General features: G+C 46.8%; 1 protein-coding gene across 1 annotated transcript in view; it reads left to right on the plus strand.

Moving 5' to 3' along the window:
- Positions 1–25,156, plus strand: part of LOC147672003 (nmrA-like family domain-containing protein 1) — a 64,567-nt gene that overhangs the window by 17,845 nt on the left and 21,566 nt on the right. The window contains exons 2-4 of the mRNA XM_086948061.1: positions 12,984–13,222; positions 13,462–13,711; positions 14,094–14,284. Coding sequence (XP_086804187.1) covers positions 12,984–13,222; positions 13,462–13,711; positions 14,094–14,284 — 680 coding nt within the window. The remainder of the gene's footprint in view (positions 1–12,983; positions 13,223–13,461; positions 13,712–14,093; positions 14,285–25,156) is intronic.

A 25,156-nucleotide genomic window follows, 5' to 3' on the forward strand; every position in this document is an offset into this window, starting at 1 on the left:
CTCCCGGGCTCGCTGCGAAAGGGAGCTGTGAATAACTGCCTGCAGCCCTGTGCGGAGGTGCATCATCAGAGCTGTGTGAATAATAACTGGGTCAGCCCCGTGCGTGAGGTGCATCATCAGTTGTGTGAATAATAACAGCTGTGAGCAACAGCATACTCTTGCACACACTCACTGCTCACCAATTCAAAGTTTGCTAAAAACTTGATGCAATGCATTGTCATACACAATGCCAATAACTCAAACTTTAATGCTGCAAGACCTATTGCATTGTAAATGCTTGTTCTTCTCTACTGTGAACTTTGCGCCTTTTACTTGTTTGGGGTCTCAAGTGTCTGGGAGGGGGGGTCTGGGGTTGTTCTGGGGGCTCCGCATCAGCTTTCGGGGGCATCAGGCGAGGATCCAGGGATCCGTTGGACCATGCAATCCTTTAGGGGCCTTGGTGCTGGGTCACGCATTAGCTAGCTATCTCCTCCCTTGGTATGGTGGGTAGAGACCTGAAGGTGGTGAGCCTCAATGTTGGGGCTAAATAGCCCAGTGAAGTGTGCTGCTATTCTCTCCCTTCGGGAGAATGCGGAGGGTGGTGTGTGCCTCTTAGGAGACGCACCTCTTCTCTAAAGATGTCAAGCGCATGGCAGACAAGCGCTTTCCGCTTCAGCTCTGGTCCTTGGGCCCGAACAAGAAGCATGGGGTGGCTATTCTGTTTAGCGTGTGCACTGCAAGGTTATCTCGCAGGTGGTGGACATTAAGGGCAGATTCTTGGCTTTGCGCGTACAATGGGGAGATGCCCTTCACAATAGGGTCCATTTATGCCCCCAATGTCAAGCAGGAGCCCTTCTTACGCGCAGCCCTCTCGCCCTGATTCTGGTGGGGCGAGACCTGAATATAGTGATGGAGGGTGGGGTGGACAGGTCGGAACAGATCACATCAGGCGGGGGCAATGTCACAAGGGGGGAAACAGTGGCTTCTAGAGGGTGGGTTGCATGATGTATGGCGTGTTCAGCACCCCCAGGAGTGCGACTACACCTACTACTCAGCAGCCCACTATACATATGCGCGTTTAGACCACTTCCTGGCCATGTCCTCCTTCTTGCCTCTTTTGTCTGCGGCAGATATTGTGCCGCGCTCCCTATCAGATCATGCTCTTATCTCTGTGCTAATTACCTCCAGCGGTGCTCAGCCGCCACCGGCCTGTTGGTGCCTTCGCTATTGCATGCTCCACTCTGAATCAGTGGTTGCGAAGACACGTGACGCTATTACCCACTACCTAGTGATAAAATGAGGTGGGGGAGACTCCCCTGGCGTCGATCTGGGAGGCCTTGAATCTGGTGGTGCGAGGAGAATTTATAGCGCTTGCGGCAACATATTCTCACCTGCGCAAAGAGAAGCGCGCTGAGCTGGAGAGGGAGGTTAGTGGCCTGGAGGCGATCCATAAGCGGACTGGGGCTCCGAGGGTATGGAGGGAGCTGGACACGAAAAGGCGCATGCTCCAACACCTTGACCTCGACAGGGCGACGCATGCCTTATTGCTCCTACGGCACAAGTTTTACCTCTGCGGGGATAAAGGGGGTAGGATGCTTGCACACTGATTGCGGGTGCGCACTCAGTTAACCACTATCCAAGCCATCAGGGACCCTGAGGCAACGGAGCAAACCACTGTTGCTGCCATTGTAGGCGATTTTCGCCAATTCTATTAAACTCTACATAAGAGGGAGGAAGCGGCTTCGGGGGAATAGCGGAGTATCTTGAGTCGTGTGGTATTACGCCCCTCGGGGCTCGACAAATCCGCTCGCCCGCTCGCATTTGCGAGGGAGAATGGATGAGGACGAGCTATTTTTAGGTCCTACTCGCCCTTTCTGGCGAGTAGGAAGTCAAACTAACTTTTGTCCTCGGTCTTTGAAAACAGAGCAAAAGTGACAAGATAACATGATTTAAAGGCATTTTTATTGCTCCTGAAGGGAATGAGCAATAAAGATGCCTTTAAATCTTATCTTGTCACTTTTGCTCCGTTTTCAGAGACGGAGGTCAAGTGGGTTGCAGTCAGGTCGAGGGGATTTTCCATGGTACTAGACCAGCAGGACTAGTACAATTTTTCGGATTTGTCGAGCCCTGCCCCTCTATCGGGAGTTGGCAGAAGCTTTGGATTCAGCGATACGCATCGAGGTTAAATCCGCTATTGTGCGGCTGAAATTAGCTAAATCTCCTGGGCCAGACAGCTTCTCAGCCATATTTGATAAAACTTACTGTGTGGAGCTGGCTCCTCTTTTAACGTGCCTTTTTTAAATTCGTTTCTTGATACAGGAGCGGTGACTCAGTCCATGACCGAGGCGGCAATCAAGGTCATTCTCAAGCCCGGGAAGGACCCTGCAGAGTGTGGCTCGTATAGACCTTCTCGCTCCTCCACATTGATGCCAAACTATTCGATGGAGTGATTGAGCCGATCAAGTGGGATTTATTTCAACGCATCAGGGTGGGGAGGACAATACTAAGTGGCTGCTCCATCTTATGGATCTGGTGCACCGCTCGAGGACGCAGGCCTTCTTGCTTTCTATTGACTCGGAGAAAGCCTTTGTCCGCGTAGATTGGGGTTATCTGTTTGCGGTGCTGAGAGCTTTCGGGGTGGGGGACAATTTCCTACGATTGGTTCAGTGCTTCTATGCGGCTCCTAAAGCAGCGGTGCGGGTGAATGGCTGTAGGTCTGCTCTTTTTCCCATCACCAGGGGAACTGGACCGGGTTGCCCCCTCTCCCCGTTGCTTTTTGCTCTCTATATGGAGCCTTTCGCCCTGCCCGTTCGGTCCCATGTCTGTATCTCCGGGATCATATTCGGGGCAGATGTTCAGAAGATCAGTTTTTTTATGTACTTTGTATGATTTTAATCAAATCGAATAAAGTTAATTTGACTGACTGATCAGTCTATATGCAGACAACACATTTTTAGCGTTGACTAACGCGATGCCTATCGGCAGAACTCCTCTCATTCCAAAAGGTGGCGGGTTTAAAGTTAACTTTTCAAAATCACAAATCCTTAATATCTCCATCCCTGAGGCTGACGCCTTGGACTTGCGGCAGGACTTCACCTTCCAGGGGGTCCAGTCGGACATTACGTACCTGGGTATCCGACTGCCCTATCCCTTACTAAAACTTTGTCATTAAATTACACCTTGCTTGTTGATCATGTTACCAAAGCCCTTTTGGATTGGTCCCGTCTCACCGTGGCCTCGTATGGGAGGCTGGCTGCAATAAAAATGACTGTACTCCCCCGTATTTTGCATCTCTTTCAAATGCTGCCCTTGAGTTTCCCCACCGGGTACGCTGAGGAAGCTACAGGGGCTTCTCAATAGGTTCTTATGGAATAATAAAAGGCCGCGACTCGCGTTAGCAGTCAATACTACCCCGAAAGCGGCAGGCGGGTTAGGCTTCCCCTTACTGACAGCATACTGTCAAGCGTCTAGCCTTCGATACATCGTAGAGTGGAATAAACCACTGTCTAGTAAACATTGAAACTTTATGGACCAGACGGTGGCGGGGTGTAACATATGGCGGGAGTTGTGGTTAATGCACAAGCGCAGGGCATGGGGTTTGTATTCCTCCCCAGTGACTTCCCCGACACTTAAGGCATGGGACCAACTGGCGCAGCGTAAGGGGTGGAACACCTTCCCCCTATCCAAGGACTCCTATCGTGGATAACCAGGACTTCCCGCCGGGATGCGCGTCCGCTGTCTTCCATCGCTGGCGAGAGGAAGGCTGTAAGATGGTGGGCTCTCTTTGATCTGGAGGGTCTGATTCTGTTCCCTAGGTTGTGTGCAGAATACTTCTAGCTGCCTAGGGCTGATGCCTTTCATTATGCACTGGTGGCGCATTGGGTGACCCAACCAGCCAACGTGGCCCTTATGTCTCGGCCGCTGACGGTTTTTAAAAGATGGTTTGTCTGTAAAAAGGACGACCGGAGGCTCATTTCGGAGCTGTATGCGATGGACAAATGTACAGGAATTTTGTAATACGCCATCCATGAAAGCAGCGTACGAAAGCGCACATTCGCTGGGAAACAGAGCTGGGACGCTCCCTGACGAGAAAAGTGGGAGTTTTCTGTTGTGCCCAACATACGGCCTCTAACACTGCGGGGACCGAAGTAGCAGCGTATTGGTACTATACCCCGGCGCGTGTCCAGGCTTGGCATTACACGAAATCAGGCCTCTGCTGTCGGTGGTGTGGGCTTTCAGGGACACTGTTGCACTTGCTGTGGCCTGAAACTGGAGCGCTACTGGAATATGATCTTAGGTGAGCTAGATGCTGCATTTCAGATTACACTTCCATGGATGCCTGAGCATATGCTGTTGGGGCTTCCCCATCCGAAGTTCTTTCCTTTGCGCTTGCTAAGGGGCAGACAGATTGCATTGACTTTGTTAGCTGCAAGGCAGGTCCTCTTGGCACACTGGGGCTCCCTGGCGGTGCCTGACCCCCGAGATTGGATCCAGCTGCTTTGGCACATCCTAGCCATGGAATGGCTCTCGTTAGGCATGGAAAGGAAAGGCTCGGAGTATACTAAGCTCTGGGGGCCGTTCCTACAGCTCCCGTCTCAGCACTCTGAGAGTTGACATGCCTGAAATACTTGCAAATCTTACAACTTATCCCTCTGGAACCTGCGGGGGCTACGCCTGCTGTTTGAGGTAGAAGCTGATGCGGGGTTGGATTGGGTGGAGGGTTGATACGGGAGGGTGGTTTTGATTTTCATGTTTTGCTTTCCATGGTTGTTTCCTTATAAAAGCGGTGGTTATAGCTCAAGCGGGGCGGCGGAGCTCTTCATGTGCGCGGGGTCGACTCCGGGGTGTAGGCCCAGACGCTGTCATTGCTATGCGAATACGCCCTGCCGACGAGTTGATGTAGGCAGCTGGGCTGTGTATCAAGATGCCTTCCCGCATAATACAAATGATTGACTCTAAATATGGTTCTCGCCGCTGAGGCTAGATGAACCCTGCTCATCCATGAATCCAGCCTTAACCAAACTGATGCGGCTGCATGCCAGTCACTTAGGGGGTGCCAAGTAGTGTGTCTAGGATCAGCTCAAACAAAACTAATAGCTACAAAATGTCCAGGAGGGCGACTGGAGTCCTGTGGCTCTTGACGCTTCACAGACCTACTTCTTGGAAGTTTTATGAATCCAGAAAATTATAAATCTGCATCCATTTGGGTATGGCAGATATGCCTACTACCTGATGCATGCTGCGGCACACAACACGTTGCTGCTTCAAACAATACTGCCGCCGGTGCGTCATCCATGTGTGCCTCTTAATGAGGGTATCAAGGAATTTTCAAAAGGTTTCACATGCTGCTGCCGCATCCACACGGGACGAAATTTAGGCCAATCAGTGGCCTGTCCACCGGCCACACTGACTGAAGGCTTGATTTTATTATTGGCACTGCGCTCAGGCTTGGCTCTTTGCCGGGCAAACCGAATGAGAGTACGGAGCTTGTGAACAGTTGTACTCGTTATTTTTTGTCACACGTATTGCAGTGTAGACCAGACCTGAGACATAAATTCTGTGCAAAGCACCAGCACAAATTAAGCCTTGGTTGGCATAAAGCCACACTTGGAAAAGATTAGGGAAAGCATAGAGGTATGTACGGCTCAAAGTCCAAAAGGAATCTGCTCTTCCGTGAACTGTGTGAACACCAGGATATGGGGAAAACATGAGATTTAGATAGTGCTATCTCAATCACAACACCATCATCCAATGAAAAAACAGTGTTCAGGTGCTTTGCAGTATAGCTCCCAATATCACTACCAGCCATTTTCAGCCTTGAACAACTTGTCCCTACTGGTGCTTGCTGAATAGTAGGCTTTCTTGCCATATGTCAGACCATTATGTTCTTGTCGATTTCTTTCCCAGGCTTGCTAATACATTGTCCTCCTAACTCTTTCTAATTAAGTCACGAGAAGGCACATGCAAGGGAAAAGTTATATCAAGCAGAAAAAGACCACTTCATGTTAAAAGAATGCAGGCCTAGTCAGGCTAACTATAACATGAACACTGAATGTCAAGTTTAATATGTGACAATGAGTCCACATACAACTACAAATAAATGGAAACCTTATTAATAGTTCTAGATCACACTCCTCTTATACTCAAAATTCAGAGTTTGTTACTAGAAGAGTGAATGAGAAATAAATGTTGCACACTATTTACCTATATGAATGAATCTCTAGCTTCTACAGGGAATGTTTCTAGTGCGAGGATGGTTTCGAATAGGGACTACATGTTACATATTACATTTAATGTGTTAAGGCACACAGTATATATATTGTCGAGTACATGAGAATAATACACTGTTGGTGACGTGCAATGAAGGAGCCAAATTATGCTGCTCTAATTAAAAAATAGCATTGAAGAAAATGTGTAAGTCTTGGTGAAACGTATAACTGATTTCTCCCCACCTTAACCCTTGATTCAGTGCCCAGGATCTCAAACCGGCATCACTGTTGACCTCATCGCATTTTATTGGTATCACAGAAGTTGCAAGCTGTCCCTTTGTTGTTGTTGTGTTTTTGCACCTGTTTGATAGCCTTGGCAGTGCATGATTGTTCTGTATGTGCTCATTGTGGTTAATTCAGTATGTTGAAGGTGAGGCTATATGCTTCTAATTATAAAGAATGTACTGCTAGCTAGTTTATTAGCAGTATTTTTGAATTTGCTGCTTTCTCTTAACAATTGAAATGGTAATGTAATCAGTGGTCCTCGAAGATCTCTTGGTGACGTTTGGACAGTGCAATATGAAAGTTAAGATGACATAGCTCCCAAAAGGGTGTGTGAAGGAAAAACCTAGTTTGGATCTATCTTAAAAGGATTTTGGTCAGCCTGAGTTAGGACTGAATGAAAAGGGCTGTTGGGTACCTTTTTTAGGTCTAGCTATTATAGCTCTGAACTATTGTAGTTGAAACAACCCTCTTGAACAAGCGGATTTCTCCCAATGCATGATGTCTACTGAATTGTGAAGCTTCTGCAGTCGCGCGCTATGCTTGTTCCCTCCCACTCGCTTGCTCCCCTGCTCCCCCCACCCGACTTGAAAGGAAGCCTCGCACACCAACATGTCTCCAACACCACCAGACATCAAAGGCTGCTGCTCCCCGCCCACCCACCCCCCACAGCAATTCCCATATGCTCTTGCCTCCTGTCTCTCCCCCTCTCACGCTCTCTTCTTCCCTCCTCATTTACTCTCCCTCACACACTCGCTCATGTTTACTCTCCCCCCCCCCCCCCCCCCCCCCCCCCAAATATCCTCTCCCTTCAAGCCCGTGGCCTCTCATTAATGCCCACTTATCTTCCCTTGGCCTGCTGCTTCTTAATAGAGTGCGCTTTTTTATCTCTGATTTTTCTCACTTGCCCTTTCGCTCTCTCCCTCTTCACAGCCCTCTCTCATTAATCTTACGCTGTCTCTCAGTCTTGTTGATAAGACATGCTGCTGTTTTCTTTTTACCCTCCTTTTCTCTTCTCTTCTCTCATTTTTGTCTCCCCTTCTATGTTTTCTCTCCCTCGCTAGTCCAGACTCCCTTCACCACTTTTCTTTTTTCCTTCATCTCATCTTTCATTCTCGGTCTCGATATCTTCCCTCATCTCTATCCTTCCCCTTCCGATTGTGTAATTTCCTCCGGTTTCTTTCGGTCTTGTTTGTGTTTTTTGTTTTTTTGACACGGAAAAATGAAGTGATTTGCCCAGAATCACAGGGCGCTGCTCAGTTTAAAATCTGCAATTATAAGAAGGAAGAAGACCCGGTCACTCGTTTGATGGTTCTGCTCAATTTTTATTTAGGGCAGAATCTTGCACTCAGGTATTTAATCCTTCTGTGCAATCTATATGTTTTTTTTGAATATTGAAGAAAAGTAAGTACAGTGATTTTTACAAATGCTGTGACTGTCCGAAGAGTTACTTACTGTCCTGCACATGGACACATGTATTTACATGTATTTACAAACACAATTTACACATTGCTTAGAAAAACACAAAAAAACAGAATTTGTACATTTAAATAATATATACAAAACAAACATTTGAGAGAATTTGAGATTGACAGTACCCTGTCCATATACTTTTTGTCAGGCCACTAAAACCGAATATTTTTACTTTTTCTTGTGGCCTGATAGCGCAAGAGGCTGTTAGTGTGATCAATGTTTTATATATTTATCAAGACATGAAAAGAGCCTTATGCGCCAAAAAACATTCGGACTTAAGACGAATGAAGGTCAAGAGCCTGTAAGCCGACGCGTTTCTGAGCCTGTCTGTGTACTTGGCAGGCTCGTCTTCAGGGCTTTGGGGCTGGGTACCTGTGTAAGTACAAATATAGGGCATAATGAGTTTTTTTGACCCTCTTTGATGCGTCACCAAAAACTGTTCAACTGGCGTTATTACCTTTTTGTTGTGCAGTCTCTATTATCAGATCTTCCGATCGATTTCTTTTAGTGGGGACTCTTTAACTTCTAAAATGGAAACAATAACATGGTATGTTCCCAGGCTCTTATTTTTCTACTAGTGATTTCTACTCTATCTTTTTTAGCACTCACGTGTTTAACAGCCAGGATGTTTTCCAGCAGGTTGTTGGTGTCCGATATGAGCGGTAGTTACTGCTGGCGCTACAAAGTCAACAGGGACGTTTTTAGTAATCAAACACTATCCAGTTTATCGCTACGAGCATTTATGCGCTGTGATACTAACAGCCGATCATTAGGCACTTACTTTTTAGCGGGCGCGAAGCGCCGTATTTCTTTTTTGTGGAGACGCCACCTCTCGGTGCTCTTTAACACTCGGCGCTGTAAGTTTAAGCGAATGTAATGTTATAGTACTGGATTTTCAATGTTGTAGGCATTCATTTTCACAACACAAAGGGTAAAACACCTACTTGTACGATGTAAGCGTTGGGTCTATGTCCGAGGGGGCGTTGCTCAACTTCTAGATTGTTTGGGTCGATGCAGTTAACGCTGTAATCAACTGATAAGGCGAAGATTTAGAATTGCGTTTTAGCAAGTGTTAAACTATTAGGTGTTTGGCGCGTATGCTCGTTTTACCTGTCGATGAGTCGCTAGACACTGCTGTTTGCTCCAGAGTTCCTCAGATAGGGGAAAGGCTGAAAAAAAGCGAGGGTTGGGAGTTTTTTTATATCACCCAGTGCTTCTGGGACATGTAGTCCTGAAGTTTCAAGATTGATTTTTTTAGGGGTGGTCTGTACCACCTGCGGCCCAGTTATTGATTTTGGCTTTCTGTGTGTTCATTCAGTCCATCATTCACGCAGTCATATTTCAGAATCAGATATGCCTCCCTTTTTGCTAACATTGCTTCTACACTACCCCCTCTTGCAGGGACTTGGATCTTTGATAATACTGACCACTTTAATTCTTTCTCAGTGTGGCCTAAGTCAATACAATGTTGGACCATTGGGGCATTTAGAACTTTTTGTTTAATCCTAGATCTGTGTTGGGTTAGTCTTTGTGACACTGTTTGTGTCGTTTTCCCTATGTAGAGTTTGTCACAAGGACAGATGATTACATAAACCACATTTTTGCTCTTGCAGTTTGTGAATTCCACGTGGGTCCATTTCACACTGTGGTGTTCAAATGTGGTGCCTTCAATGGTATTTGTGCACGAGATGCAGTTACCACACTTGTGGTGTCCTTTGACCGGATCTAATTTCCATAAAGTGGGTAAATCGCTTTTTGGTCTCTGAGTGCCCGAAGGACAAGAAACCGTTAGAACAGCTAGTTTGTGTAACCACGTATGGACCATTAACCAACAAATTCAAGGCCATAGTATTGAAAAATTGGCACTTGTTATCAAACCTGAATATACCATTTCCAAAACCCTTATTTGCCCTTAAAGAGTAAAAGTATAGGGGAACAAATAATTCGGGCCGATTTGGGCACTCAGAGACCAAAAAGCGATTTACCCACTTTATGGAAATTAGATCCGGTCAAAGGACACCACAAGTGTGGTAACTGCATCTCGTGCACAAATACCATTGAAGGCACCACATTTGAACACCACAGTGTGAAATGGACCCACGTGGAATTCACAAACTGCAAGAGCAAAAATGTGGTTTATGTAATCATCTGTCCTTGTGACAAACTCTACATAGGGAAAACGACACAAACAGTGTCACAAAGACTAACCCAACACAGATCTAGGATTAAACAAAAAGTTCTAAATGCCCCAATGGTCCAACATTGTATTGACTTAGGCCACACTGAGAAAGAATTAAAGTGGTCAGTATTATCAAAGATCCAAGTCCCTGCAAGAGGGGGTAGTGTAGAAGCAATGTTAGCAAAAAGGGAGGCATATCTGATTCTGAAATATGACTGCGTGAATGATGGACTGAATGAACACACAGAAAGCCAAAATCAATAACTGGGCCGCAGGTGGTACAGACCACCCCTAAAAAAATCAATCTTGAAACTTCAGGACTACATGTCCCAGAAGCACTGGGTGATATAAAAAACTCCCAACCCTCGCGTTTTTTTCAGCCTTTCCCCTATCTGAGGAACTCTGGAGCAAACAGCAGTGTCTAGCGACTCATCGACAGGTAAAACGAGCATACGCGCCAAACACCTAATAGTTTAACACTTGCTAAAACGCAATTCTAAATCTTCGCCTTATCAATTGATTACAGCGTTAACTGCATCGACCCAAACAATCTAGAAGTTGAGCAACGCCCCCTCGGACATAGACCCAACGCTTACATCGTACAAGTAGGTGTTTTACCCTTTGTGTTGTGAAAATGAATGCCTACAACATTGAAAATCCAGTACTATAACATTACATTCGCTTAAACTTACAGCGCCGAGTGTTAAAGAGCACCGAGAGGTGGCGTCTCCACAAAAAAGAAATACGGCGCTTCGCGCCCGCTAAAAAGTAAGTGCCTAATGATCGGCTGTTAGTATCACAGCGCATAAATGCTCGTAGCGATAAACTGGATAGTGTTTGATTACTAAAAACGTCCCTGTTGACTTTGTAGCGCCAGCAGTAACTACCGCTCATATCGGACACAAACAACCTGCTGGAAAACATCCTGGCTGTTAAACACGTGAGTGCTAAAAAAGATTGAGTAGAAATCACTAGTAGAAAAATAAGAGCCTGGGAACATACCATGTTATTGTTTCCATTTTAGAAGTTAAAGAGTCCCCACTAAAAGAAATCGATCGGAAGATCTGATAATAGAGACTGCACAACAAAAAGGTAATAACAACGCCAGTTGAACAGTTTTTGGTGACGCATCAAAGAGGGTCAAAAAAACTCATTATGCCCTATATTTGTACTTACACAGGTACCCAGCCCCAAAGCCCTGAAGACGAGCCTGCCAAGTACACAGACAGGCTCAGAAACGCGTCGGCTTACAGGCTCTTGACCTTCATTCGTCTTAAGTCCGAATGTTTTTTGGCGCATAAGGCTCTTTTCATGTCTTGATAAATATATAAAACATTGATCACACTAACAGCCTCTTGCGCTATCAGGCCACAAGAAAAAGTAAAAATATTCGGTTTTAGTGGCCTGACAAAAAGTATATGGACAGGGTACTGTCAATCTCAAATTCTCTCAAATGTTTGTTTTGTATATATTATTTAAATGTACAAATTCTGTTTTTTGTGTTTTTCTAAGCAATGTGTAAATTGTGTTTGTAAATACATGTAAATACATGTGTCCATGTGCAGGACAGTAAGTAACTCTTCGGACAGTCACAGCATTTGTAAAAATCACTGTACTTACTTTTCTTCAATATTCAAAAAAAACATATAGATTGCACAGAAGGATTAAATACCTGAGTGCAAGATTCTGCCCTAAATAAAAATTGAGCAGAACCATCAAACGAGTGACCGGGTCTTCTTCCTTCTTATAATTACAATTGTCCTACCCGGCCACACCCTTTGGACAGAACCCCCCCTTGATAACAGCAGTTTAAAATCTGCGGCTCTGCGTAAAACATCCTACGCTTTTATGCAAGAGAGCAGAATCTACTACAGATTAGACAGGAACTCTTTCACTTGGCTATGATTTGTCGCTCGCTTCATTTTTTTCTCCCATGCAATTCAATTTGAGAATGCTTTATTGACCATGCCTGAGCATTTAAAATTCACAAATAAGGGTATACTTGGCATCCGATTTTAACAGCCCTTTGATGCTTCAAACTGGAAGGTATTTCACCTCTTCCTGCCTCCCTTGAGTTCTTATCAAAAAGTAGACTGCTTTGGATTTACGAAAGTGAAGGCTGGTGTCCCCGTTCTGCTTGTACTCTGACAGGATGTTGAGACGCCTCCCGGGATGCCTGGCTTCTTATTTTTTTCTTTCTCACACTCATCACTCTATCACACCATTCAACAACACTGGTTCAAATATGTTCTCTCAATGTTTCAAGATTTATTACAAATGTCACAAAGATGTTAATATTTCACTTCTGTTCTGTGATTTTCATCACAATAAAATACACTGAACATAATCTTCCCAAAAGTTATTTACTAAAGTTTACACTATTGCCATTATAAATTACAATAACTTTTAAGTATTCATTATTAAAATAAAAGCCATTGTTATTTGTAATATTAATACATCTAAGTCATGTGAGTACAACACATATTGCATTAGAAATGCTATAGGTGTCACGTTTGCAAAAGTTTACACTATTGGCATTGTAAATGACAAAGCTATTAATTTCGCTATTTTCAAAACCAACACATAAATAAAATATTTGTCATTTACAATACCTCAAACTTTCCTAATGCCAGACCTATTGCATTGCAAATGCTTGTTTGATTTGGTGTTTATAATGGGGTAGTATACAGTGCTCCACCCCCTTCAGAATAGATCTATTCCCCCAAAGACCATTTTCTGGGTAAGAGAAAACGCTGTTGGGTTCGGCCGGGCCCTGCACTCAGACCTACACAACTGTGTGGTTGTAAATTGAGACTTGAATCCTGTGTTCTAAATCTTCTTCTCTTTGGATTTTTCCCAAGGGGCCCAGGGTGGCTCAGTAGCCCGAGCTCTAATCAGTGATGGCACCTTTGCTGTGAGGACTGTGACTCGAGACCCCAATAAGAGTGCTTCCCAGGAACTGAAGAAACTTGGTGCTGAGCTATTCAAAGGAGACCTGGATCACATTGAGACTTTAAAGCATGCCCTGACTGGTGCCTATGGAGCCTTCCTTGTTACCAACTACTGGGAGCATTGCAGTAAAGAGAAGGAGGTTGTACAGGTGAGACCTACCACTCTTAACAGGGGTGAGTGCAAGGAGCTGCCCAGCCATCGGGAGTAGCCCTCTCCCTCAACCCCACCTTGTTATGGGCTGGGCATAGAAGCACTGTACATAGCAGAGAGCATCTAATATTGGATTGATGTCAGATTTTGTGACAAACCATGAATCCTACATGGTAGGATCTTGAGTTTAAACACCTGTATTTGCTAAATCGATCCTGGTTTTGGTGTCTCTTATAGGGTAAGGCTCTGGCTGACCTGTCCAAGGACACAGGCTTAAAACACGTGGTGTTCAGTGGTCTGGAGAATGTGAAGAAGCTGACGGAAGGCAAGCTGGAGGTACAACACTTTGACGGCAAGGGTGAGGTGGAAGAGTATTTCAGAGACATCAACGTCCCTATGACCAGCATCCGGTTGCCTTGTTATTTCGACAACTTTCTTACCTTCTTCCGACCTCAGAAGGCCCCAGATGGCGATGGCTACTTGCTTGGTAAGAGGAGGAGTGTGGTTATGTTAATTCAAGCTGTGTAGCTGGTTGTGTCGTAGGTGTTGGCCTTGCTTCTGGAAAGCCATATACAAAATGCTTTTATGTAATTTATGTATTCCAAATGAAACAGCGAATCGCTCTAATTGTTATGTTTATTTGTATCCTGTCAAGAAAAACAATAAAAATACATATTTAAACAAAACATTGTATAAAAAATGAAAGCATATCAGTGCTAATCTGCTTTATTCACAGTGAGCCAGATTACTTTGGGTATATCAACTTTCAAATGCTAAATTCCTAATATATAAGCCCGTGACCTCCAGATTTTATTGCTACCATAGCTGTCAGGCTTAGTTTATTTTGTGTCCCATCCTGTTTTTTTTAGCTGTACCAATGGGAGACATTCCAATGGATGGGCTAGCTGTAGATGATCTTGGTCCTGTAGTAGTCAGTGTCCTGAAGGCCCCGGAACAGTTCATTGGGCGGGACATCGGACTCAGCTCGGAGAAACTGACTACTGAACAGTATGCAGCCATCATGACTAAATTCACTGGGAAGACAATCAAGGATGCTAAGGTGAGACTTGCACCTGTTTCCATTGTTCATAGCTTCCCTAGCAACACTTGTTTGTACTTTTTCAGGTATGTATACAGCAAGGGGCTTGCAGCCCACCCATTGCATAACATATGTTTGCTTCATTGTCACTTTCATTTGCTTGCTTCTGATTGGCCATCACATGCTGGCCTCCATTCCTTTTTTTTTTTTCTTTTTCGGTTGGAGCATAGACCAAGTACTGATTGCTTCAGCTTGATTGCTGTCCTTCCGCTGATCACGCTTTGATTGAGGCACTTCTTTATTTGTATTCCACTTGTCATCCTGGTAGAACCGTCACAATTTGTAGCTATGTTTTACTATGCTACACACTTCAAAGAAGCCCTTTTCTCCTTTGAACTGGATGTTTATCGTGGCAAAAGATGTTATCTGCTTCCAAAAGTATTACTAAGGCATCAACATGGGTGCAATTGCTTTCTTTTGGTAGGATTTTTTGCCAAATGTCGTCCTATTTTTTTAATGCATGGGGAGAATAGCCGATTTGCTCAGGATCATAGCGGTGTTCTGCCAGACCTAGCAAGCATTGGTATAGTCAATGGATATCCCCATTGAGATATTGGCCCTGCCATTGCCCTTTGATGCATCCAGCACTAATGCACTTAAAAAAACTCATTATTACTGTCGGTCATAGCGCTTTTAAAAATTGGTTTTAGCCACACTGCAAAGCCTCCATGCTGCTGCACAGCATGGCTACAAATCCTTGCCAAAAGCCAACAGCTCTTGTTGGCAAGACCTGTTGCATTTGCCAATGTTTAAGTGTGGTGCTTTCTGGATCTGCTGCTGCTTGCCCCGGTCTACCCCGCTTCCACACCTCAACTAGGTTTTGAGTCCGTCTAGATCTGCATCGGTCATTGAATTTGCACACATTTTTGACCATGTATGATTACCATTCTCTTTCTTGGTTTTGAGCTCTCTGATTTGCATTCTTGGAATACTAGGTTTGGTGGCTCATGTGCAACTCTTGTTTACCACGTCACTGTTTTTTACATTAAATTGCTTGTAGTACAAGTGTTAGTTGCTACTTAACAGTTGAGCAAACTATTGTGGAAGAGGCTACAGCCTAGTTTTTGTTACAACCTTTTATAGTTTTACTTTTCATTGTTCATGTTTTAATGAGCGATTCCCAAGGGTGTTATTTTTCTTCACACAAGGTAGATTTATGATTGTCTAATCCACCTGTAAAATGCGCAGTACTTCAAAGTCTAAATCACTCTTTATGTAGAAAGTTCTTTTAATTTTCCTTGGAAGTTCAGCAGTGCACTCAAGCCTGTTAACATCTGTGGTTAATTCTGTACTATGCGGCTCCCCAAGTGGTACAGACCGGTGCACGAGTGGTACAGACCGGTGCACGAGCAGACACCGTTCTGTGAGCGCGCGTGCGAGCCGCATGTCCTCCCGCGGCGCGCTCCAGGCCGACTTGTTTTTGTAAGCATTGGCTGAGCGCGCACACAACTCCCGCTTCTCCTGACCTCGCGCGCAGCCAATGCTTGTTTCAAATGTTGACATGTATGCGTAATCTCTATATTATACTCTGTGTAGGCCTGGATCAGTGACCGGCCTCAGTGTCGTGTTAGCCTGCCGCCTGCAGTGTTGGATTGTGTTTGCGCTCTTCGTTTTCATTGTCTCTCTTCATGGCTCCATGACAATCACCTGGAAATTCATGGCGACCGGAAGGTAAACAAGCTACTTGTGCCAGTGTGTGTGCGGCCCATATAAAAGGCGATCGTATAATCATCCGATCCCTAAACCCGTCTATCGAGGAACGCTGCACTTCCAAAACTGAGACTCCTTAAAAGGGGACCCCCCCTTTCCCAGACCCTCGGTCCGAACCATGACTAACTCTTGCGCTGCGGGACTTATGTCCATTCTGCAACGGCTGCCCCAGGGACCCGTCCTATCATCCTAATCGTACCCTCCGCGACCTCGGCCAAACAAAGTCCTGCCCGTTGCAGCCCACTCCGTGTCTAGCATCTGCCCTCTGTAGCTCAGGGGTCACTGCCCCTTGCCTTCTCCAGCGCCTTATTTTATACGCCACGGCGCCCGCGATTCTTCATTATCCCCCCTGAGGTCACCTGCCGGTTAGAATCACCCTTGTAACCAAGAGCTAGCGGCAAGACAACATGTAGAATCAGTTTGTTGTAGAGCCGATTACTGAGCCTCACGGTCAACCTATCAACCTCTGTTATATAAATGAATGTATGTGGCACAAAACTGGTCACTCAATGGCTGACCAGGCAGAGAAGCCACTGTACTATTCTTGGAACTCTCACCGTTGAAATGCTGAGTCCTGGAATGTCACTGCAGCCCAGGAGGCGCTCAAGGGGATTAGATCTGTGAACCTGGGAATAGTCTCTCTGAAGGGGGTCTTGGGGGGCAGCCGAGCGTAGAGAGGTCTGCCCCCCGGGATGTTTGGGGATTGGGACCGACACAGGACTCTGCTCCCCCTTCCTTTTGGGCTTTTTGGGCTGGTTGGGCTTTTTGGGCTGGTTGGGCTTTTTGGGCTGGCTGGGCTATTTTCTAGCCCAAGGGATATTTATTCCTCCATTTTGTGTTCCGGTCACAATTTTGAGCTTTCCCGGTAGCTGGTCCCCATATTTCTAGAATATTTTCTTTGGTGACCTGTTGGCTGGGAGCATTTAGTCAGGGAAATTTTTGTGCTGAAGTTTAGTTATTTTTGGCTTGTTATGGCTTCGGTTTTTGGACGGAGCAGGTCACAGGAATTTATTAATTGGAGACATAACAGCGGCGTTGGCTGCTTGCACGTCGTAAACGCCTAACCATGAACCCGGTTTTGGAGCAGGACCGCCTGCGGTCTAGAAAAGCGGCCCTGGTTTGGCATGTCATGTCCGGTGGCGAAGGCAGTGGGGGCGAGGTAAGCGGGGGGTGGGGTGGTGTCAATGGGTGGCAGTATTTGTAGGGGAGGGAGAATGGGCCCAGTTTGGGGGTGGGGAGTTTCAGCCACAGGAGTGTCTCCTTAGCAGGTCCTGAATGGGGGCGAGGGTGAGGTGAGGTCTTTTGGATTTTCAGAGGGGGAATTGGTTCCGGTGGCAGGGGTGTACGCTTGGGAGAGCATAGTTCCTTTTTTCTTGGGTGAAAGGGTTTAGGGGCTACGGGTTTGGGGGGCTACAGGTACCTTAGTACCCCTCCACCAGAGCGAGCCCCCCTTAAGGAGTGCAGTTCAGCATTTCAGTCATTGTGCTGAGGAAGTGAGGTTGGGGTCTTTTGGGGTTGGTTATGGTGAGTGGGGAGTTCGTCACGCAGGGCCTCACCCGCGTCTGGTTTTTTTCAGGATGTTTTGTGTGGAGTGGGGATGTGGCGGAGGGGGACCCCTCCCCCTCCGCCGCCCTCCTGGATAAGTACGGTGACTTAAGGCTCAGGGGGGCAGGGTGCTGATCGTTTTTTTCGAGGGTGGTCCTTGGGCCAGGGGAGATTGCAGGCTTGTTAGTTTTTGGGCGCTCCCAGCACTCCATTCCTAATTTGTTTTTCATAAGTTGAGGAGCGTCGGCAGACTCGGTAGGGTGAAGTGCGGCCCCAATGCACTGAGAAGGCAGGGTGGAGCCTTGCGCGGCACATTCCATTCTGGCGGGGGAGCCCGGTGCGGCCAGCACACTAAGGTCAGGCGCGGCCTCGCTGGCGTCAACGAAAAACAGGACTCCGTCAGCAGGGCGAAGTGCGGCCCCAATGCAATGAGGAGAAAGGGGGGGGGTGGAGCCTTGCGCGGCGCATTCCGTACTGGCGGAGGCGTGGTCAGCAAACTAAGGTCCGGCACGACCTCGCTGACCCCAACGTAAAACAGACTCTGCAGTCACTGCAGGGGGGAGTACCGGCGTGTACAGCGGCTCCCTCGCCAGGAGTATTTTGACAGGCCGCTAGGGCTGGTGTAGGAAATGTTGGGTCGGCTGAGGCCCACAGTGTGGGTTTTATGATGGATTCTATACAGATTGAGGAATAGTTTGTACTGTATTATGATGACTTCCCTGAGGGAGTGGAGGGACAATGTGGAAGGGGTGCCTTCTCACATGTCTTTTAGAATTTTTCAGGCACCGGAGGCGGTGCAGCCCATGTGGGCAGTGGCGTTGGGGCCCGGATGAGAGTGCGGCTCTTGGTGAGGGTTCCTCTGACGGTGGACCCGGTTGAGCAAATGGCATGGAACCAATGGTGTCAGTGGAGACAAAGGGTGAAGTATTTTTGGGAGGCGCTGGGTGGTAAGCTCCGTAGGTGAATCGGTCAAAGAGCGGAGTGAGAAGGTGGTTCATGGGCTAAACCAAATATGGTGTCGGAGGCAAAGGGTGACGATGTTTGGGAGGAGACGGGTGGTAAGCTCCACATGGGTAAATATATTAGAGACCGAGCGGAGTGAGAAGGTTCTTCCATGGGCCAATCCAAAAATGGTGTAGGTGGAGACACAGGGTGACGATGTATGGGAGGAGCCGGGTGGTAAGCTCCACATGGGTAATTACATTAGAGTCCGAGGTGTGGGGACTGGTGAAGTGGTGGCATCAGGCACTAAGTGGAGAGTGGCTTGAATACTGGACGGAGGGGCTAGGTAAAGAGCCTTGCAGAGTAAAGAGCTAGTTTAATAAAACCTCCTGTACATGGGTGTAGCAAAAGGCCCCCAGGTGCGCATTTGATGTTGGCCACGTAAGAGCACGTTTGAAGGGGGGGGGAGAACGTTGAAAGGTTGAAGCTACTTCACAAGGGGATACGGTCCAAGGAGGGTCTAAGGAAGAGAGGTATGAGCTGGCCGAGCGGCTTACGGTGCCGTTGACAAATGTAAACTGGAAGGCCTATAGTTACCGTAAGTGGTTACCTGTGGGTGCCAGACTTTCAGGGGAGGATAGGACAATAGCTACAGTCTGGATCAGGAGCGTGAGGGGAGTTTTTATGAAGGCTTGGGCACAAGGGAGTATGGTAAGTTCATACCAGAGTTCTCTCAGTGCGGAAGGAAACACCGCTCGGTTAGGTGTTGGGGAGGCAGGGCGCAAGGAAACCAGCAGGGGACCCGGACAGGTGCTTGCACATCTGGGCCTCCACAACAATCCCCAGGTGGTAGGGGCGGTAAGGAATTTCAGGGTCACGGGCCCAAAAGCTTCTACACCAGTCGGACTACAGCTTTGGCGTCAGGGTCTGGGGAAGATGAGGGTTTGCAAGCAGAGCCGGTCCTGTTGGAGAGTTTTGAAGAGGGGTTTTCGTTGGGTTTAAAAGGGGCCTCAGCGGAGGCGGTGTCCAAACACTTTCGAAGTCAGCATTTTAACATATGGCAGGGGTGCAACACAAGTTGGACAAAGAAATCCGTGAAGGAGGGTTGGCAGGTCCTTTTGATGGCTGCACAGTGGATGATTTGATTGGTTTCTTCGATTGGGAGGGGTGTTCTCAAAGAAGAATGGGGTCAGTATGGACTAAGATGACACCTATCGTGGCTTGAGGAGTTTTCAGTATATATTTGCATGGATGAGGAGGCAGCCCCAGTGTCATATTTCCCAGTTTAAGTTGCTATGTCATTGGTTGTGACTGCAGGCGCACTTATAGATATGGCGACAGGGTCATAAAATCTTCATTTCACATCCTTCCCGTACATCCGGTTGATTGGGGTCTTCTTGGATTCCAGTTTGAGGGATGGTGGTATGTGGATAGGGCATTTCCGATGGGTTGTTCAATGTCTTCTGCTTTGTTTAAGTGTTTCAGCACCTTTTATCAGGGGTATTTTACACAGCACACTGGTCCGAGGCTGGTAACACACTATTTAGATGTCGTCTTTCGTAGGTTCCCCGGGCTCCACGGAGGGCCAGGTAGGACCAGACACTTTCCACGAGCTCTTGGGGGAGCTGGGGTTGGCCCTTGGCACCAGAGGAACAATGGGGCCATGCCGACCATGTCATTCTTGGGCATGGAAATTTACTTAGTAGGAATGCAGGCACGGGGGTCGATTGTTAAGAACCCGAAAATGTTGGTGGTGTTGGAAGGAAAGTGGGCAAGCATAAATTAACACCGAAGAACATCCAGTTTTTGTGGGGCTATATCCATGCTGCCTGTAGGGTAGTCGGGGCTGGTAGGATTTTTGTGCAGGAGATTGGGTATGGCGTTGTCAGGTCATTAGCTGCCTCTACACTATATCCGCTTGTTGGCTGGTGTAGGTGGACCTGCGCATGAGGTAAATTTTACATTCCTTTGACAGATTACTATGGTTTCAAAACTATGACTTTCAGTGGGATTTTCAAATATTTTCAGGACCGGCAGGTGGTGATGGGTGTGGTATATTCTGACATGGCAGTTGGTTTTAGGGGTCGTGTCTGAGCGGGGGTATTTTGGTGGGAGGGGCTTTGACGTTTTTGAGCCTTTTTTCCTGTGCAGGTGGCTTTGTCGCCGAGGGGTGTGGAAGCGGCACATTAGAATCTTTGGTTCAGGATTTACATCTTGGCAGCAGTGGAAATTCTCTATAAGCAGGCGTCTAGGGTAGTGCAGTTTGTGATTTGGTTGCAGGTTTGTTCTTGGCTGCTTTAGGCTTTATTTGGTGTTCTGGGCATTTTTTATCCCTGGTGTGAACTGGGAATTTTGCTGCTGCTTGGTTTCATTCGCAGTGGAGGGGTTTTTCTGTATCTGGCCATTTAGGTGGTTAGGATTCCGACCGCAATACCGGAACAGCTTTGGTATGTAGATAACGCAGGGTCTTTCAGCTGGTGGTAGGTTTTTTGTCAGCTCCTACTTGCGCAGTTCTTTCTCGGGCCTGAGACAATTTATGGCAGGTGTTTGTCAGCGGGAGGAGTCATGGGGGTGATCAGGGGATATTTTTCAGTTTTAGGGCGTTGCCTGTATTTTGCAGGGAGGGTGTTTGATGTACACTTGTTTTATGAACAGGCTTGTTTTCTTCTGGGGCCTTTTGGGCATCCGAGCTCTTAGGTTATATTTTTCACCTAGGTGTCTCCTGGCAGTGGGTTTTTCTTAGACTTGTTCATGTCTGGAGAGGGTTAGGTGGGGCTTCAGTTCGCAGGTATGTAGTTTTTTGTTGGCTTGGGCTCTGGGACGTGTGGCTCTTCCCTGTGTGTAAGTTTTCTCTGGGCAGGGGTTTGTTCTGGCTCATTGGGGTTGCAAAGGGGTGAATTGGTCCTAGGTTAACCACGTTGCTGTGGGGTTTCCTGGCTCTCAGGGTACAGGGTATTGGAAGGCTGCCCATGGGTTCGGGGCATAGCAGGCATTAGATGTTAGGGAGTCGGGCATGTACTGTTAGCAATGTGTTCTGGGGGGGCGGGGGGCAGTGTTTCTAGATACTTCATTTCCTCTACATATTTTTTGGCACATGGCTTTGTGAGGAGAGGGGGGCCTGGGGGCGAGGTAGCTGCTACCCTCTTAAGATAAATTGTTAGGATTTTACGTTCAGGTGAGTCATTCCATCGGTTGAGCGGCGGCCAGGTGGGTTGTGGACTGGCCATTTGGGACATCGATTGGGTCTGTACACTTGGCAATTGGAAGACTTGGAAAGGGTTTGTGCTGCCAGGACTTCTTTTTTTCGACGCTCATGTGGCTTGCATTATTCCTAAATCGTAGGATGGTTTTTAAGGCTTTTACTGGTTCCCTTTTCTCGTCGGATCGGAGTGTTTGGTGCAGGTTTCTTTTGCAGTTTCGATTGGTGCCCCGTTTTTGGGGGGGCAGAAAAAAAGGGGAGTTTACCCCCCTTTTTCTGGATGGCGGTTGGCACTCATGTGTAAATGTTTTTGCCAAGTTTATTTGTTATTGACTGAGGCAATCCAGGCTGAAAGGGTACAGGCAGACAAGTTCACGAGGTAGGATCTTTAAGGTGCTTTAGGAAATTAGGTTAGTGGCACCTTAATAGTCGTTAAGGTTGAAGGGTCAAAGGTAAAATGGTAAAGTTCAGTTCAAAGGGAAAGGTTAAAAGGTCACACCAAAGGTTCAAAGGTCAAAACTGAAAAGGTCACAGTAGATGGTACTGAATGGCAGGTTTTAAATGTTGTGTGGGAGAACCTTGGGGGTGGGGGTAGCGTAACATAGGTAACAGCTTGTATAGTGAGGTTGTAGTTTTGTTAGGCATTAGGCCAAGGGCCTTGTAATTGTGATGTGCACCTGTTTCAATAAAAGCGGCCTTTTTCACACTATTTCGGTGTCCGTGTGTCGATCCCCATATTCCCCAAGTAAAGTAAGTGGGCATGCACTAAATGTCCTTGCCAGTGTTAGCGAGATGGGTCTTCTGTTAGTACACGTCGCATGCTCCATTCCTCAAGTATAATGGAAAAGGGGGTGGTGGGTGAAACGGAAGGTGGGTTATAAACAAGGGAAAGTGGGAGGAGAACCAGGGCTTTAGAAACCACAGAAGGTGGAGGTGAGTTAAAGGGGAGAGGATTTAGCCTTCTGGCTAGAGCGGTGGACCTCTAAACTCTGCAACGTGGGTGGGTTTACAAAATGGGGACTTGCGGGTGGGGGGGGGGGGGAAGTCGCAGTACCAACTGCATAATTAATATTCATTAGGCAGATCTCTATTTACGATACCCCCCCCCCCCCTATGATTGGCTCCAATTACCGGAATGGTAGCCTGCAAGAGACCACAGGACACCTTCCTTGTGATTGTGTTGCAACACTATCTTTTTATTTTTAGATCTCCGTCTAGATCAGAAAACTTAATGGGGAGCAGGCAGTGGTCCCAGATTCAGAAAGCAATCTAAGGAAAATCCATTTCAAATTGCGATTTGTTATGGTTTGCCAGCCCAGTTTTGTGATTTTGGAAACATTTTAAAATCCCAAAATAGAATTCACACATAAAGGATTTTGCAGTTGCATGATTTTTCCAAATCGCGTTTCCAACTACATTGTAGCACGTCTGACCTGAAATGCCGTCTCCTGTTCTAAACTGAAAACCACCAGCAGTTCAAAATTGCCTGGCTTCTGCTTATAAATTGATATCTTTCGTCCCTTGTTCCTCCTGCAAAGATGCTTGGCTGAAGCCTTATCAATCATGGAAGGATATCACGTAGTCCTGTGAGATTCCTACAGCCCACCTTGCCTGGAGAAGACTCCTCTCTTGGGGTATGGAACTAGAGAGATACTTCCCTTCATCTCTGGTGCTGCCCATGACCATATCTATCATTTCTGGTGCCAGAGGCACACAAAGTCCTTTCTTTCAAACACTGCTATTAGTGCCACTTCAATTTGTTGGCCAGGTTCCTAGATACCAAAACAGTTGAATCACATTTCCAGTTCTTTCAGTTCAGAATCTGTAACTTGTTCAGTGTTTTGATGAGTGGGGGACAACCTTCTCACCGAAAGCTTTAATAGCTGAACTGCAATGGAACATTTCTAAGATCCAGGGCCATGAAGTCCAGTCAGCAACCCCAACAAGAATAATTTGGTTATCCTATCGGAGTGCAATGGAATTTAATTTATAAACCTCCGTACCGACCCAAGCTCCTGGCCTGTAACACCCGATTACCTTAAGCCTTTGAGGAAAAGGCATTGCAATGACCATTTACATTTTTTACTGTCCTTGACATGGAGCTAGCGAAGTGCTGGCGGTGCCCCAGGGACATGGTCTGTTCATCTCAGCCCTACAGTGAATTTTTTTTAATGTCTTGCAGTTCAGATTTTTTTTTTATTAAGAAAATGGAACAAACAAAACAATAGCATCAGAGGAGCAACATATAACATCATTGCAAGGTTTGAATTGTCATTCATACAGAATCATAAATTACAATATGCAACATTTTTGGGGATCATTATTTGTCTTGACGGGGGTGTACACATCGCCACAGTGACTATTCCAGGCCCCCCAGATCTTCCCCACTTCGGACAACCCCCTAGTCACATACACAGCCCTCTCCCTAAACATACATCCGTCTAGATCCTGGGCCCACTTGGTATGTTGGGGTGACCGGCTGGCTCCCCCCAATTGAGCAATGTTACGCTTTGCCACCATACACTCCGTCACCCACTGTTTCTGATATCCATTCAAATCCGTGGGTTCCCATACATTCAATATACATCTCCGGGCTTCCGGTCGTATTTCCGCCCCCAACACTTCTGTAATCACAATGTATTTTCATCCAATAATTTTGTATCTCATCAGTGTCATAGGATATGCATGAAAGTGCCCAGTTCTCCACAACCTCTCCTACAGTCTCCACTTGTCGCTCTCCCCATGTGCATCAGTCTAGTCACTGTGATATATGATCTATGTAAGATCTTAAGTTGTACCAACCTAAGCCTCAGAAGAAATGCAACCACTATGGGGTAGGAGATGGCCTCCACCCAATCTTCATCCAACTCCAATCGGTCCGCTCCCCACTCTGTTCTAATGCTCCCAAGTGGGTCCTCCATATTATATTACAAGCTTCCTATAGATTAGGGAAATGTTTTTTTTCTGAGAGGTGACAGTCAGGCACTCTGTCTTCAAGGGGGGGAAGCCTCTGGAAGCTCCGTGCCTCTAGGTATGCGGGCGGTAAGGGCATGCCTGATCTGCCGATACCAAGTGTTCATTTTCATGTAGGCTGTTTTTGTAGAGATTCGAAAGTCCGTACACAGCCCTTCCCCCATACATCTTTAATCTGACTAATTCCGGTAAGGTCCCACTTATCGAACCCCTTAGACTTCCACAAGCTCCATAGCCTCTCCGAGCTAAACAGGGGGGTGGCCATTGTCAGTTCCCCTCCCATCCCAAACCTATGGTAGCCGCGTGCCAGACATGCGCCGTCTGGCCCGCCAATGTGAATTTTCCCGGTTTGGCATAAAGCTTTAACAATATCCCCACCTGGTGCCTGTCCACGGTCCATAGCATAGCCTGGGTCCCCTGGGGGGCCATAAATCATGATTCACCGCTGCAAGGTGAGAGTCCCA

This window comes from Lissotriton vulgaris, unplaced genomic scaffold (genome assembly GCF_964263255.1).
Source record: "Lissotriton vulgaris unplaced genomic scaffold, aLisVul1.2 SCAFFOLD_764, whole genome shotgun sequence".
NCBI lineage: Eukaryota > Metazoa > Chordata > Amphibia > Caudata > Salamandridae > Lissotriton > Lissotriton vulgaris.